The 16,757-nt window shown below is 40.1% G+C and overlaps 1 protein-coding gene and 1 long non-coding RNA gene across 6 annotated transcripts in view; both read right to left on the minus strand.

The window, feature by feature from the left end:
- Positions 1-7,381, minus strand: part of LOC137978472 (calmodulin-like) — a 14,372-nt gene extending 6,991 nt beyond the window's left edge. For 4 of the 5 annotated variants that reach the window (XR_011118178.1, XR_011118176.1, XR_011118177.1 and 1 more), the window contains exons 1-2: positions 7,213-7,381; positions 6,997-7,033 (exon numbers count right to left, since the gene is read on the minus strand). Coding sequence is in view for 2 of the 5 variants with exons in the window: in XM_068825414.1 (XP_068681515.1) it covers positions 6,997-7,033; positions 7,213-7,242 (67 nt within the window). In the remaining 3 variants the exon portion in view is untranslated. Of the gene's footprint in view, positions 1-1,362; positions 1,499-6,996; positions 7,034-7,212 lie in introns of those variants that run through there. The other variant, XM_068825415.1, reaches the window with a different exon arrangement.
- A 4,300-nt stretch (positions 7,382-11,681) lies between these two features.
- LOC137979790 (uncharacterized) lies at positions 11,682-15,781 on the minus strand. The gene is made up of 3 exons (XR_011118410.1): positions 15,641-15,781; positions 13,372-13,485; positions 11,682-12,053 (listed from the first exon to the last, which is right to left on the minus strand). It is a non-coding gene; the product is annotated as an uncharacterized lncRNA (long non-coding RNA).
- Between the last annotated feature and the right edge of the window lie 976 nt (positions 15,782-16,757).

Below are 16,757 nucleotides of genomic sequence, written 5' to 3' on the forward strand. Positions count from 1 at the left end.
GTCGCATTTTTGCCATCGTCTAACTTCCGTGATGTTTCTATAAAGGCCTGGGAAAAAGGCTTAAACATTTGCGTAAAACCATGACCCGCTCGATTTCGTTGAACGATATTGAGTGCTGGGGTTGGCATACGGTTTCAACACATTCAACAAAGCTTCACGAGAGGCCCGGTATTAGAGAGTTTAAGGAGTTTAAGCAAAGACGACAGCTACGGCAACGAAAACGTCAGTCCAAAATATAACTTATCCCTATCGCAAGTATATCGCAATATTCCGTCTTGTTCGCCCTGTACAATACAGGCGAACTATCCTGTAACTGGATGGACACGAACGGTTTTAAAGTCAAAACAAAAAATGACCGTTTCATTGATATATGCTCTCGTTGTCGCCAAAAACTAAAATTTGGTGATTTCACGTTGCTGCACGTGCAGCACGAGTATTTTTCCTTTTTTAACCAATCATATTCTTTCCTTGTGGCGTTGCCGTAGCCGTAGCCGTAGCCGTCGTCTTTGCTTAAAATCCCTTTTAAGAAACGACGACGGCTACGACTACGACAACGGCACAAAACAATAATATCATTGGTTAAAAGAGCATAAATAATCGTGCTGCACGTGCAGCACGCATTTAGCAAGTATCTTAGCGGGCTGCACAACGACGACGTGAAATCAACAAATTTGAGGTTTTGACGACAACTTAAGCATGCAACAGACAATCTTTCATTCTCTCTTTTCACTCTAAAACCGTTCGTACTAATTTCTTTTTAGGATACTTCGCCCATATTGTAGGACCTGAACAAGACTGAATAATCGCGAAAGACTTACGATAGAGCCAAGTTATATTTTCAGGTGACGTTTTTGTCGACCGTCGTCGTCGTAGATCTTAAACTCCCTTTTCAATCCCAGGCAGCAGCCGCGGTTGTTACTACGGTTACGGACATGGTTATGTCATCGAGAGGCTATATATGTGCTTTGATATTTGTAATTACTGCAGGTGGAAGTGCTGTGGAAAGTCATTCGCGCTACTTGGGCTCAAAAGGGAGTTGAACTAAATTAGCGTAAACGTTATTTTAACAAATACTAAAGCCGGATTAAGCACATGAAAACCGAAAAAAACACGATTAAAACTGGTTCAACGTTAGAAGATTGAGATTAGAAAGGTCAGTACAACTTATTATTCTTCGGTACTATCCTAGATCATCGTTTTGAAAATTCTAAAAGAAACCATTGAAGAACGTGGAATGGCAAAATTAACCGAACATTCATAGCGTCGGCACACACACACACACGCATATCCAATCGAATTGACATTTATTGTTTCAACTTTCCAGTGGAAAACAAGTTGAGATTAGAAAAGGGAAGATCTTACCAGCGATTGGACCCGAGCCGTCTTTTTCATACCACTTCGTTTCAAATTTTGTGTTCATCTTGGTTTATGTTTTCATTAAGCTGGAGAACGATTTAACTGGAAAAGCCTAGGAGGCGGAACTCTACGCAGTTCCGCGAACTTCACAAACTGAGCTAATCAGATTATTGGAAACGTCATTAGCTATCCACAAAATTCAATAGCTTAATACACCCACTAACAACTTGAAAATTCAAATTTTTATCACTTCAATACGTCCAACTGGGATCCTTTGCTAAGTGTAAGTGGGAAGGTTGGCCAGTGATGTGTTTCCATGGTACATGCCAGCTGTCTTCACAACAATCAACGTTGCCTGAGAGCTCAAAAGTAACGAAAACTACCCGAGGTTCGAGAACACCATCTCTCTCAAACGGCTACGGATTTAACATTGTAGACAACGCTATCACGTGTGTAGATTCTATAATAAAACTTAAACTCTGTGAAGAATATCATGTTGTACTTAGGAGATAAAGTAATAACAATTTCATTGTCCATGATGATATGACGTTCTCTAAAAACAGCTGATTTTGATCGTTTCATGTAATGTTATCGTTTTAAATGGCAGAGAACGGCAAAAGCTCCACCAAATATCCCACGTCGCCATGTCTTTTTAGTAAAAATTCCAGACGACGTGGGAGTGCCGTGGAAAGGACAAGACTGACAAGAAGTCGCACACGATGCGGATAACCTCGAGCTTTTCATGTTCGCGTGCCGAAAAAGAAGAGAATGGAGAAAATTCCATTTTAAAGGGAGAATAACAAATATATAGCATATTTTTGCTATTTATTAAAAGTTAAAATTATCTTAACTTTTAGAAATACTTGTTACATTTTGGAACTGAGACCATGAGAAACCAGTAAATGCTGCAGCCGGGTTCAAAGAGCATTCATAGCGTCGGCACACACACACACGCATATCCAATCGAATTGACATTTATTGTTTCAACTTTCCAGTGGAAAACAAGTTGAGATTAGAAAAGGGAAGATCTTACCAGCGATTGGACCCGAGCCGTCTTTTTCATACCACTTCGTTTCAAATTTTGTGTTCATCTTGGTTTATGTTTTCATTAAGCTGGAGAACGATTTAACTGGAAAAGCCTGGGAGGCGGAACTCTACGCAGTTTCGCGAACTTCACAAACTGAGCTAATCAGATTATTGGAAACGTCATTAGCTACCCACAAAATTCAATAGCTAAATACACCCACTAACAACTTGAAAATTCAAATTTTTATCACTTAAATACGTCCAACTGGGATCCTTTGCTACGGGTAAGTGGGAAGGTTGGCCAGTGATGTGTTTCCATGGTACGTGCCAGCTGTCTTCACAACAATCAACGTTGGAAGAGCTCAAAAGTAACGAAAACCACTTGAGGTTCGAGAACACCATCTCTCTCAAACGGCTACGGATTTAACATTGTAAACAACGCTATCACGTGTGTAGATTCTATAATAAAACTTAAACTCTGTGAAGAATATCATGTTGTACTTAGGAGATAAAGTAATAACAATTTCATTGTCCATGATGATATGACGTTCTCTAAAAACAGCTGATTTTGATCATTTCATGTAATGTTATCGTTTTAAATGGCAGAGAACGGCAAAAACTCCACCAAATATCCCACGTCGCCATGTCTTTTCAGTAAAAATTCCAGACGACGTGGAAGTGCCATGGAAAGGACAAGACTGACAAGAAGTCGCACACGATGCGGATAACCTCGAGCTTTTCATGTTCGCGTGCCGAAAAAGAAGAGAATGGAGAAAATTCCATTTTAAAGGGAGAATAACAAATATATAGCATATTTTTGCTATTTATTAAAAATTAAAATTATCTTAACTTTTAGAAATACTTGTTACATTTTGGAACTGAGACAATGAGAAACCAGCAAATGCTGCATCCGGGTTCAAAGAGAGAGAAGAGGCTAGACGCTTGCCGTATTTCACATCATATTGATCTACAAAGCATGGATGCAGAGAAGACGTTCTCGGCGAGTATCAGTTCCTCCGTCAAGAAAACGCCTACCTCTGAATCAAAGTGTTTTGCACTAGCGATAGTTGCTATATAGTAAACACGGGCCAGGCGCAGAGAACAGTTTAAATGTTTACTTAATACTACTCTACTGGCGAAAGGGAGAAGTGATCCTCGCATGCACTTAGCTGGAAAATTTGAGCAATTCTCTCTTAAGGCCGGGACACACTAAGCGACAAGTCGCAGCGACATGTCACTGCGACAAGTTGCTCCATGTGTACTACTTGCAAAACAAGTCGTTTCGACACGACGCCTGTTCGGTGCACACGCAGTGATCTCGTATGAGGGGGAATGTGAAATAGTTTTCTAATTCAATATGGCTGACCATATGACGCCCTCTCATTGGTTCATTTATATTTTGTCGCAGCGACTTGTTGCCGGAAGTGTACACACGATGCGACAACGGTGCTTTCGCTAATTTTGTTGCTGCGATAAGTCGCACGAATTCAAACTGCGACTGATCGCAGCGACAAAATTCTGCCGCAGCGACAATGACTTTCATTAAATTAACTGTGTCACACAAGGCGATTTGTTGCGGCGACTTGTCCCCGCGACGTGTCGCAGCGACTTATCGCTAGTGTGTCCCGGCCTTTAGTTATGGAGACCTAAAAAATTCAGATTCGAACCCATGAGCCCAGTTGGTAGAGCATTGCACCGGCATCACAGAGGCCCAGTCATGGGTTCGAATTCCGTTGGACCCAACCTGAATTTTTTAGAGACAATCGCCCTTTTTTTTTTTCAAATTCTTTATAAGTCAATAATATTAAGATGCCACAGCCAGAGGCTTATATGGCGTAGGTCAGAGAGTTACAATGTGCTGCTAAGTTACAATGACAATAAAACGTAATAATTACAATATTAACAGAGAAAAGGCAGACTATTACAACTTGCTGCATATAAAGCAAAATAAACATAATTAATGATAGTGTGAGTATAAACTATGGGTGGAAAAGAAAGAATTCACTGTCAGTAATTGATCTACTTGGTATAACAATTTATAATGAGTGAAAACAATCTCTTTGTTTATGTTTATAATTAAAAAGAGTAAGTGAATTACGAAGTAAGAGAGGGTGAATGTCGTGCCAAATTTGAATTTAAATTGCACAGCTTAGTGCTAGGAGGTCCGTATAGGAAAAAAGAACTGTGCCCAAGGTCTCAAGTATAACACAAGGCCGCAGACCGAGGGCCATAGTCGAGACCTTGGGCACAATTCTTCCCTTGTAAGGCCCGACCAAGCTTAAGGCCGGTGAATAACCTGTTTAGTTTTTGTTCCTAACGAGCGAGAGTGGAAAATTCGGAGAAAGACCGTACGCACGTCACATTGTTAGCGGAATTGCTAAGGGCCGATTTACACGGTACGACTTTGTCGCATGCGACAACGGCTTACGACAGGCCCACGACATGATTTACGATTGTTGTGTACGTCAGAAAAAATGTCGTAGCATCATTTTAAAACATGTTTTAAAACGCTGCGACAATCGTAAGTCATGTCGTAGGCCTGTCGTGAGCTTGTCGCATGCGACATTGAAATCGTATCGTGTAAATCGGCCCTAAGACATTGTTAGGGCCGATTTACACGATACGATTTTGTCGCATGCGACAAGCTCACAACAATCGTAAATCATGTCGTGGGCCTGCCGTAAGCAGTTGTCGTATGCGACAAAGTCGTACCGTGTAAATCGGCCCTTATGTCGTCCTTCAGAAATTTCCGGAGCAGATCATAAGTAACACCTGGGCTAGTCTTTCATATACCGGATCCGAAATAATTAATGTCCATGAAACAAAAAGAAAAAAGCGTACATAACAATACTTATTAGCAAGGCCTAATACAAATAACAATTGTTCTTTTATCCTGCTTCATTTTAGTCCGGTAAGTGATAGTCTACCCAAGATGTGTTATGACCGTCCGTGGAATTTAACAACAAAGGAGTGCTGTATTCCTAAGACCGAAAAACATCCTTAACAAGTTCCAGTTAAGGAAGGTTAAGGTCTTGTGCCCCTTGCTAAATAGGGAGTTTAAGAAACTAGGACGGCTGCGGCAACGCTAACGCCAAAAAGAAGTAAAATTATCGGTTAAAAGAGGAAAAATTTATCGTGCTGTACGTGCGGCACGCATTTTTGAACAATTCTCTCCCGTACTCGTCAAAACAACAACGTAAAAATGACCAATTTTCTGGTTTTAACGACAACATGGACAAACAACAGTGAATCTTTCCTTCTCTCTCTTTGCTTCAAATCCGTACAAACCTGAATCTGTTTGAAGCATTCTTCGCCCATATTCTACAACATAAACTACTACTTTCAAGTGAAGTTTTCGTCGCCATAGCTTTCGCGGTTTCTTAAACTAGGGAGTTTAAGAAACGACAACGGCTACGACTACGACAACACCACAAAACAATAATATCATTGGTTAAAAGAGCATAAATAATCGTGCATGCTGCACGTGCAGCACGGACTTAAGCAAGAATGTTTGCTGTCCTCTGCGTGACGACGACGTGAAATCACCAAATTTGAGGTTTTGACGAAAACTTAAGCATGCAGCAGAGAATCTTTCATTCTCTCTTTTCACTCTGAAACCGCTCTTACCAATTTCTTTTTAGGATACTTCGCTCATATTGTAGGACGTGAACGAGACTGAATAATCGCAAAAGACTTATGATAGTGCCAAGCTATATTTTGAGGTGACGATTTCGTCGACCGTCGCAGATCCTTAAGTCCCTAAATAACTGGATTCCGAATCGGCTCACATTCAGCCTACTAGTAACACGCACAAGTTTGTATAAATTACCTCTTGTCCGCTTCTAGAAAGTGACTTTCAACTAATAGTTTTGTTGATAATACCGGTAACTACTTAGAAAGTAGGTTTTGTCCTAGACTATCAGAGACGCGAAGATTTTTCCAAAGGTGCCGAAGAAATATCGAGTTGATTCCCAATCAAGCGACTTGAGGAATCGAAAGATCACTCATTTCCCGTTCATGTTATTTGCCTCAAATTCTTACATTTTTTAAAAATGTGTTCAAACAGAATATTAATGAAACTCAAATTCTATTCTAAGGCTTCAAACTGTTGAAAAGAGTTAGCAGGTGCGCATATGGCGTTGTTTTAATAAACAAAACTCCGAAGTTGAGATGTTTTGCATACAATGCTGATACGCGTTTTAAATAACACTTGCACGCGAAATTAGCTCATGTTTCACGAGCGCGTTCGCACCGCAGAAATTAAGCCACGCGACCTTATTCACCGCCTAATTAATCTTCCATGCCTCGTTAGTTCGACAGGATAATTTCTTTTATCTTCGAGACTTTTGCTCCGCTTTGGGAGCAAAAAATAATTCTTCAATTCTCATTTCCGCGCTGTAATTTAGAAACAAAATCTCAAAGATATTCAGACCGTCCAAATTCATTCGAAATAAATTTTGTCTTGTTTTCTTTATTTAACTCACTGTTCGTTTCACAGCTCCTACGAAAATGAAAGGCTCGCTTTAATTTACCAAGAGCGGGTCATTGCTAAGATTAACTTCGTTGCAAATAGTACCAATACCTTGTGTTTGATGAACGGTTCCATTAACTTACCAGCAATTTGTTCTTCGGATAATCTTTTGTCCTGCTTCTGTAGGGAACAGTTTGAACAAAAGAAAACTAGCTTATGAGATTAGCAAGAACTGCAAAATACACTTCCCAGTGGTTATTGCCAACATATAAACTCGTTCTGTGGTTTCAACGCTGCATTAAACAAGCGCCACAGCTCCCGACAGAATTTAGGATGTAAGTTGTCTTTCAATGTCCTACCTCGATTTGTTTATTCGGCATGGCGTTCATCTGGAAGTATTACAACTGCTTTGGATTATTTAACGCACGAAAAAGGCCATTCCGCGAGAATTTTGTTTATCTTTCTTCAGCAGCTCACGTTCTCACTCAGTTGGTGAGGGTAGTCAAATAAAATATTTATAACTTTCTATTCGCGTCTTCGTAACGTAAATACATGAATTTTAAATCGAGGTAGAGGCGTTGTGTAATATGAGAGTTGTGTCCCATGCAAACCAGCTGTATTGCAGAACATGTCTAGAGCGATAGTTGGCAAAAAAGGATCAGAATTATCTCCTTTTTCTGCCTTGATGTTGCAATTCTTTTGACTGAAGGGGAAATATTTCTTGTTGTTTTATCAACAAAGATCGCATGTTCCAAAAAGAGACTTCAAGATGTGATCGTATACCGCGAAAGCATTTTCATATAAAAACTCACAATTTCGCATAAAAGAAGTGAATTGATTAAATTATTTCTTAAGGACGTTCGCGCTCAAAATGTTCTTACGTAAAGATTATTTTTAAAACTTGCCACGCAGAAAGTTAATCAGGCCCGTAACTAGGATTTCATGTGGGGGGGGGGGGGGGGGGGTGCTAACGAGGCCAAAGTGGACCAAACTACCGAAATGTATTTTTGATTGTCTGATCCATTTATTTGGGAAAGTAGCAATACATGAGAAATTGTAGCGGGAAAGTACACGGTAGGAAACTATCCACACTCGAGGAGGATACTTCGAATTAAATCTAAATGCGGATTTTTGAGATTCATCATAGCCTGCAGTGCAGGCGTTATTTTGGCGCGGAACGCTTGATAACCCAGGTTTTCGATGCCGCCATCTTGGATTGTGATTAGATGCTTGACCGGGAGAGGGTTGGTGCAGTGGCGGGTTGGGGGTGGGACACTCGAAATAACTTCCCCTCCCCCTCCCCCCTTCCCCATTTTCCCACTTAATGCCTACTCCCTCAGCAAATATTTCCTCGCCCCAATCTTCCACAGTTACAAAATCTTAGAAAGATGGTGGCCTAATACGAAAATGTGCACTCGCGCGCCCAAAATACGCCTGCACTGCAGGCTAGATTCATCACTTCAGCGTTTTTTGGGAAAGGATTTGAAAAAAGTATTTTTGACAAGCGGTTTCCCATGCAAAAATGGTACACAACAGCTACCGCCGTACGTGACAGTTAAGCCCAAATGTTTTTCTCGCGCTATTTTCACCGTACGATCGAAGACATAACAGGTCGAAAATAGTTAGGTTTCCTACAAATTTCACACCAGAAAATACACTAAAAGTTTCTTGACAGCAACAATTTTGTTAGCACCTTTCCTACAGCGAAAAAATCATGTTTTTTGTCATTTCTTTTTATCGATCGCCAAGGTATTTTTTTACTGATGGCATTTTCATTTAAGAACTTCTCGAAAACAAACTTAACCGCTATTTTTTTTCTTGTTTTTAAAATTTGCACGCAACTCTGGGTTTGTTTGTTTGCGTTGTCATGGAAAATAATTTCGGATTTTGCGTTTTTGAAACTGGAAAATCCATTGATTCGAGATCAGAAACCCGTTTTTGGTTTTTCCAAAAAAACGCACCCTTAGCTGTGCCCTCATTGAAATGTTCTGAATGGCTCGGGCTACTAGGGTGCAGTTGGTTTTAGTTTCCAAGTGAATAAATTACTGCTTTTTCCATTCTTTGATTTTATTTAAATGTTAAGTTTTAAACTTCAGTTTAACCGACTGCACACCTTAACTTGGATATTGAGTATCAAAATGCGGACCTTTGGGCCCTGTGGAAGGGTGCGAACGCACCCCTTGCCCCCCCCCCCCCCCGCCTGGTTACGGGCCTGTTAATGACCTAATTTTGCCAAGGCAAAAAAAAAAAAAAAAATGGGGGGTCGCCGTGCTCGTTTTCGAGATCATGAGGTGCACTTTTAGAAGCTTGCGCTATTTTAATACGATCTTAGCTTACAACTGTCAGCAATAAAAAAGCTACATTAGTGAAATTTAGATCAGGTAAACGTACTCAATTCAACATAACTAATGTAACTAAACTTTTGCAGCTGATATCTTTTTCTGTGCCTCCCAAAGACCATCCCCTAACGTCCTCGTTCGTGGGAGGTGGACAACAGTGGAGTAGGGGACTGCCTGTCAGGGTGAAGTACAGTGGGACTTAGCTCCCAGGGCCGTTACGGTAGCTGTGAAGGCCTGGCAGGAACTCTGAACAAGCTGGCAAATAGGGGCTATGGCAAGTCTGCAGAGGGCTAGTCACCCTCTCGGACTCAATCTACTGACTACTGAAACCGAAAAGAAAAAATGAGGCCTTATGCGTCCCATGGCGCAAATTAAAAAGGACTGATGATCTTTTTCTGTGGTGAAACAGACCTTGAAAAACGATACATATTAGTCTAAGAAAGAAAACTTCGGTCGCACGAGAGGATAAAAGGCGACATATTTGTAACTTCTCACGTGCAGATTTTTTTTGGTTTTGTTAAAATGGACAAAATCAGGATAGGAAGTGATCTACGGAAAGAAAAATGGGGGTCACCGAGCATTCAAGAGAGAGTAAAATCGCTGTGAATTGTCTATTCGCACTGTCACGTCATTTCGTGACATTTCCGAGAAGACCTGGGTCCACAGCTATCCCATGATGCCACACGCTTTCACGTTCCATTGTTGTGGAAAATGTTTGTGCCTTTGGCATCGTGTTTATCTTCGTGGTCTTGTGATGGATGACGTGTGCGTGACATCCGCGAAAAAATGCGCAGTAACAATGGGCGCGAACGTCCTTAAGTTTGTTTAGCAGATAAAGCGAAAAGAAAGTTCAGGTCTTGCTTAAGTTTATGTATAGAATTCCCACTTTGTTAGATTCCTGAAACCATGGGACTAAACATACATCGCTAAAATATCTGCTCACCAAGCAAAACAAGATAGCACATAAAAGCACATAAAATATATGTCAAATATAACAAATTGGAAAACAAGTTTGATAATTTAAAAGATAAAACAGAATATTTCGGCTTTCTTGTCATTTTGAGAAAACGAACATGAACTAGCACTGAAAACTTGTTAACCTCACCAAACTCATTCACCCTTTTAGGGGCAAAATCGCAACCAGTTCATGTAAAGATACATGCTTTATGAGGCTGGTATTGGATTTTTCCGAAATGAGAACCACTTCAGGTCAGGGGAACTCTAAGAAGTTCTTTGTTGCATTATATAGGAAGAGAGTGTGCAAAAAAGTTGACTGGTTAGGTTAGTGTTCGCTCTTGTTGTGCCTCAGTTTCCCTCAGCCGATAACAGTCTCAACGGTGTGTGTGGCAGGTAGGGGCCTGGGCACTGAACGGCTTGACCAGGCGCGGATCCACACTGGTTTTCACCTTTTTACTGAAATCGGTCATATTTCTCAGAATAAATAATGTAGTTTTTTATTAAAGCAAATCTCGAAACGTGTTGTAATTTTTTTTTTTCAAGTTTTCTGGTACTGGTGCACTCTGGCAGTGGGATTTTTCAGCCGGAAGTCATTGTTTACGTTTACACGACCCGATCAGTATCGCGGCGACTTCCCTAGGGCGGTCACACGATCACATGACTGATCGCTGGTTCGGTTTCTGCTAGTCGTTTTGGGCTTCTCTTCCCCAGTGACTTATTGTGCGTCTTCGGCAATCGTTTGTGGAATACAAGATGTCACAAATCACTGAGCGACTACTTCAGGAAAAAATGTCAGTTTGGCATTAGTCATAATATTTGACTATGGACAACTTGTTTATTGAAGTTTTATTTTCGCTCGCGATCGGTATGCACACGCTTGACGTCATCCTCAGACGTGTTTGACTTAAATTTCAGTGTTATTTATTTTTTTTTTTTTTGGCTGACTATCTGGCCTATAAATCAATATCCATTGGATATTTGGTAGTAATGACCAAGAAACAGCAATGCAAGGTCATACAATGCCTGTTAGCTGTTCCATCAGCTCTATTGGCATCACTTGAAACGTGGAAACATGGATGACATCCTTTCGCCCGTTTAATTTTGAACATTCCTGGAAGATTCGTTGTCCTCACCTTAAATCCTTGAAGCCGAGTTAACTTTTTGGCAAAGAAAGTGGAAACACCCAGATCCAACGACTACCCCGACAAGTCTGCATTATCCCAATATTATGCCTCCAGGACTTTTGCCTCGTTACACATCCACTGCGATGTGGAAAGCATCATTCCAGGAGAATTGAACTCACGAATATTCTCAAGAGCCAGAAAAGTAGACCTCAGGCAGTTAAATCCCAAAAATTTCCCGAATCTCCTTCGGCACTCGCTGTTTCGAAAAATGATTACTATTTTTCCTACATCCGTTCGATTGAGAAACGATTTCAACACTGTGTGACACCACGTTGTCACGTGATCAGCTGCAGCAAGAGTCGTTTTCGAGACGAAAAGGAAGACATAGAGACAGAGACGAATTTCGAGTTTCCTGTCATTGACAATTTATTTTCCTCGTATTTGCACGGTTATACTATCATAAGCAATAAATAGACAATAAACTTGAGAGTGAACTGAGGCACTGGACCTTAAAAGACTGTCCATTACGTAAACGAGAAATCGTCGCTATACTTTTTGTGAAACGGCTTACATTCATAGTTATCATTGATTTTAGAGCGTTATCATAAGGCGTCACAAGGAGCATTTTCTCCTAAATGCAGTGGCATTCCGAAGCACAGGCTTCAATGTGCTCAGCGTCATCACCTGCCTCATAGCAGTCCCCAAAGCACGGTGGGCAAATATCATCAGAATCTTGATAATATTTGTTAGCTCTTTTTTCTTGGTTTTCTTTAAGAGCGTCTAGAAGTTTAAAAAATGTTACCAATATAAACATCATCATCAACATCATTACCAATATCTTCATCATCACAGCACATCATTTTTACCACTTGGAGATTTTCAGACCAGTATAAGGAAACTCATGTGTCATTGCTGTTATCAATATCACCACATCATGTCAGAGTAGTTTGAGGAAGTTGATGCTTGCGAGAATTTACCCACTGAACCAGGATAATTATATCCCTTAAAGTGCCCCTGTGATAAAATAATTCACTTTCTTTTTTTCTTCAGATTTTGAAAGTGCGGTTGCTTAACACCTGATTAAGGCCGTTTACTTTAGGTAAATGAATGAAGGGGTAGTTTCTAAAGAAACTGTGGTGCTGCGTCGGTGGGGAAGTAGTATACAAAAATTAGGTTTTATCAACGGAGTTGATAATGTAAATTGGCCACCGTACAGAGATTCTTACTTTAGGTAAGTTTGGATTTCACAGTCCGCCAAACTGACCGGTTGGACCTTAGAGGGTTGGATCCGGGGGAAAGTGACGACAAAGGCACACCAGCTTAAAATATCAGCGTGTGAATACAACTTATTATATATGCAAAACGCGAGTTTTAAAAGAAAGCCCAAAACTCCTGTGATGCATATTAATTCTGCGGTGTATACACGCATTGCATTCTTAAACTAGTGCGACTTTGACGTCCTTTTCTCGTCGATCCATCTCTCTCAAGAACTTAAAGTTAGTAATGGCGGACCATAAAATAGGAAAATTCCCGTTGAAATAAACAGGAGTATTTTTGAAATCAAGTCTTAAAACGTTGGTCGCTTAGTGTGTTCAGTTAACATAGTTTTGAAATCGAAAGAAAAATAAAAATTGAGTTTTTGGTCACAGGGGCACTTTAAGCTAGACAATGACGACTGTTACGTAAAAACCACAAAACAATCGGTTTAATGAACAAAAACAAATGCTTTACACGCCCGGCATGCGGGTGGGTAAATATGTACCCGACGTTTGGACGAAACAGGGAATCTTGCATACACTCCAAAACCATTCTTCTAGTGTAGTAATAGGGTACAGGCTGCGGTTCACACGAGCGATGCAAACGCAAGCGCAATCGCTACTACTCGCGTCATGAACTGCCATAAGGCTCGCATCGAGCGCAAGCTCCGACATAAGAAATGGAAAGTTTTCGATTTGCATGCGCTTGCGTTTGGGTTTGCGTTTGCGTCGCTCGTGTGAACCTGCCTTACTTCTCCGTTACTGTACAACCTGTACACGTTTTTTGTTGTTTGTTGTTGCATTGACTTTTGGCTAGTTAGCGCGACACTGTTAGCTTTTACCTTTTGCGAAGAAATGATTGCGGAGTGGAGATCGTCGTGAGGTTACTGACATGATCATAACGGCAAACACGATAACAAGGACAGCGGTCTTCATAGTGAAAATTAGTGGACAGTCTGTAACAAGTTGAAAAAAGAATTAGCGCAAACATCTTACGGAAAATTTTAATTCTATAAAGACCACTTACGATTGGTCACGTCAGTGATATCTCCGCTTTATGTATTTCTATCCAACGGTTATGGACATTTAAATGCCGTCAATCAAATTTTCCGGGTATCCCCGAGTCACCACCGAAGAAAGATACTGTGGGAGAAATGTCTAGCAGTAGCCGTTCCAAAAAATTTTATTAGGGAGTTTAAGATCTACGACGACGACGGTCGACGAAAACGTCACCAGAAAATATAACTTGGCTCTATTCTATCATAAGTCATTCGCGATTATTCAGTCTCGTTCACATCCTACAATATGGGCGAAGTATCCTGAAAAGAAATTGGTACGAACGGTTTTAGAGTGAAAATAGAGAATGAAAGATTCTCTGCTGCATGCTTAGGTTGTCGTCAAAACTTTAAATTTGGTTTTTTCACGTCGTCGTTATGCAGGGGACCGCTAACATACTTGCTAAAATGCGTGCTGCACGTGCAGCACGACTATTTATGCTCTTTTAACCAATGATATCATTGTTTTGTGGTGTTGTCGTAGTCGTAGCCGTCGTCGTTTTTTAAACTCACTATTTAACATTCTGATGGCACGACGTGAGAGACTCGTTTCGGTCATGTGACTTCAATCGTTATATTAGCTCTTTTTTGGGCGGATTTCAGACATTGTTCGTCATTTGGTCCTCCTGGTGACTTCATTTTTCTCTATTGTTTACTATGGAGGGGTGCTATGGGGGTACCACTTCCCCGAGGTCCAATGTCATTCCTGTAGCAGGTTGATACAAGTAAATGATGGGGTCATTGATAGTTTTTAGTTTGACGGAGTACTTGTCTTAGTACCCTAATACATAATAATAAATACTTACTTGACCGCTCCCCATAGGGGCTTTTCAGGGCCAATGAAACACAATGAAACGACGGAACAGAACAACAACAACAACTATACAATAATAATACATAATACAATACATACTTAATTGACCGCTCTCCATAGGGGCTTTTCAGGGCCAATGAAACACAACGAAACGACAGAACAGAACAACAACAACAACAACTGTTAAGAATCCCAACTGGCCGGAGGCAAACCAGTTGGCTATTTACAAGTGCAGCTGGGAAGTTGAACCAGGGATTACCAGGATCAAATTCAACTAGTGGTCAGAGCGGGTCTTGAACCCGGGATCTCCGGATTTCAAGGCAAGCGCTCTAACTACTGGGCCACACTGCCTTAGCCTCGCTATGATAAATTTTCCTTCGACGAATGGATTAATTTGTTTTAATTACTTTGTAATTAATTTAAATTTATTTGCATAACTTATACTTAACGAGTCCGCCCGAGTAAACAAGTGGCATTTTGAAAAAGTCTTATTGTTAAAGCGCGCTATATAAATTACATTAACGATGTTTGACTGCATAATTACGTGAACTAAAGCTTTTAAGAAAACTGATCGCGATCCAAAAAATCGAATTTCCCAACGAACAATGCTGCAAAACCCCATGGCATGAAAAGCCATTGAAAAACCTAATATACTATTCAAGCAATTACTTACTTCACTTTTCTTGTATTTGTGATTCCCTGCACCCTTTGCATGGGCGCTCAATCTTCCCGCCAAAGGGCGGGGTTGCCTTAGTTTATCGGTGTATTTCTCTCTAGCATTCGAAATATATAATAATTTATTGTTTAGTGTTTAGCAAATCCTTTGACTGAATTTAGAACAAACGCTCGTTTTACTCGACCTATTGAACTTAATGAGCATACCGAGGTAACAATATTTAATTAAGAGGGTCAATACAAACACTGTGAAAATAAATTGCCTCGATTACCCTCAGTTTAAGTTAGTAATTTAAAGGAATTTTAACTTTGTATTCACTTTAGGCCATAATATTAATACCACAAGCAAGCCATTCTAAGCCTTCGCTCCGACTTAAAATATTTAACGCGCGCACTATGAAAATCAAAAACCTGCAATGAAGGCTACACGAGTAAGAGCTGACAAGAGCTTAAAAAGCAATTTAACATACTAGGGTGAAAATAGCTTTTAAGGATTAACGTTCGCGTTTAACACTAACATTAAGGCAAGTGCGGGTAAAAGTTCATCAGAAAACGGATTCGACTTACCGACGTTCAATTGAAAGAGACTTTGACTCTTCAAGCTCAACTTGACAAACTGATAAATTTCTAACTGCGATTTACATTTTTATCGAGGTGCTTTGCTATAATAGTGACGGCTGACTCGTTGACAGGTTTATGCCCTATTGCTTTTAAATAAAAGAACTCTTCTTCTTTGATCTCAGTGATCTATCAGTCGTATGTACTTTCCCTGTAGCGACCTATCAGCTTGTTTCCGCAGGGTCAACCCATTTTAAGTGTATGTCAAGCGCTCCGAAGACCAACCCACTACTTGAGTGACTCGGTTATTTTTAAATATTAATTTTTCTAAGAACGCGGTCAATTACAAGTTGAGTAACTTGAAGGAAATTTGAGCTGAGCTGGTATGAACCGTTGGCAAAGCTATTCACCAAACTTGAAATATTTGAAAAGAAAAAGACTAAGAAAGAACAAATGAGAGAAAATATTATTTTCAGAAGCTGCTTCCTTTCATATCCACTTGGATAAAAGTTTCCGCCAATTTTTCTTCTGCTTCACCGAATTTGATTCATAATTAATACTTAACCGAAATTGTGACATCTGCACTTTGAGCTCAAACGGCTCAAAGAAGGTCAACTTTAATTAGTGAGAAAATTAAAAAGAGTCGTAGAGAAATCCAATTTGAGTTATTAATTCGTCTTTCTTTTTTTTTTTCTTTTGTGGTTGTCCTCTGCGCGCCAAAATGTAGCGGACCAGTTAAGTCAAAAGAAACCGAAGTAACAACAATAAGTTAGCATATTTAACAATAATGTTTCTTGTCAGCTCGGCCATGCAGTTAATGCTCTATTTGTTCTAGATACAATAACAATGTTTATTATACATTGTAGTCACCATCTGTCTTCTCATTGGCTAAAAGCCTACAGTTAATTCTGGGAAACAGCGCAACCTACAGATTATTCACTAATCTAGATCTGTACCTACAGATTAGTGAATAATCTGTAGGTTGCGCGAGCAATGCATGATTTCCAAGAGCAATGTGTTTGACAATAAAGCCTCGTATTTACACTAGCAAGTTTTCCTTGACAAGTCCACTTGTCAGGAGTACCGAACGAACACTTTTTCTGAATTCATCTGTTATTGACTTACA

Source organism: Montipora foliosa, chromosome 12 (assembly GCF_036669935.1).
Source record: "Montipora foliosa isolate CH-2021 chromosome 12, ASM3666993v2, whole genome shotgun sequence".
Classification (NCBI taxonomy): Eukaryota; Metazoa; Cnidaria; class Anthozoa; order Scleractinia; family Acroporidae; genus Montipora; species Montipora foliosa.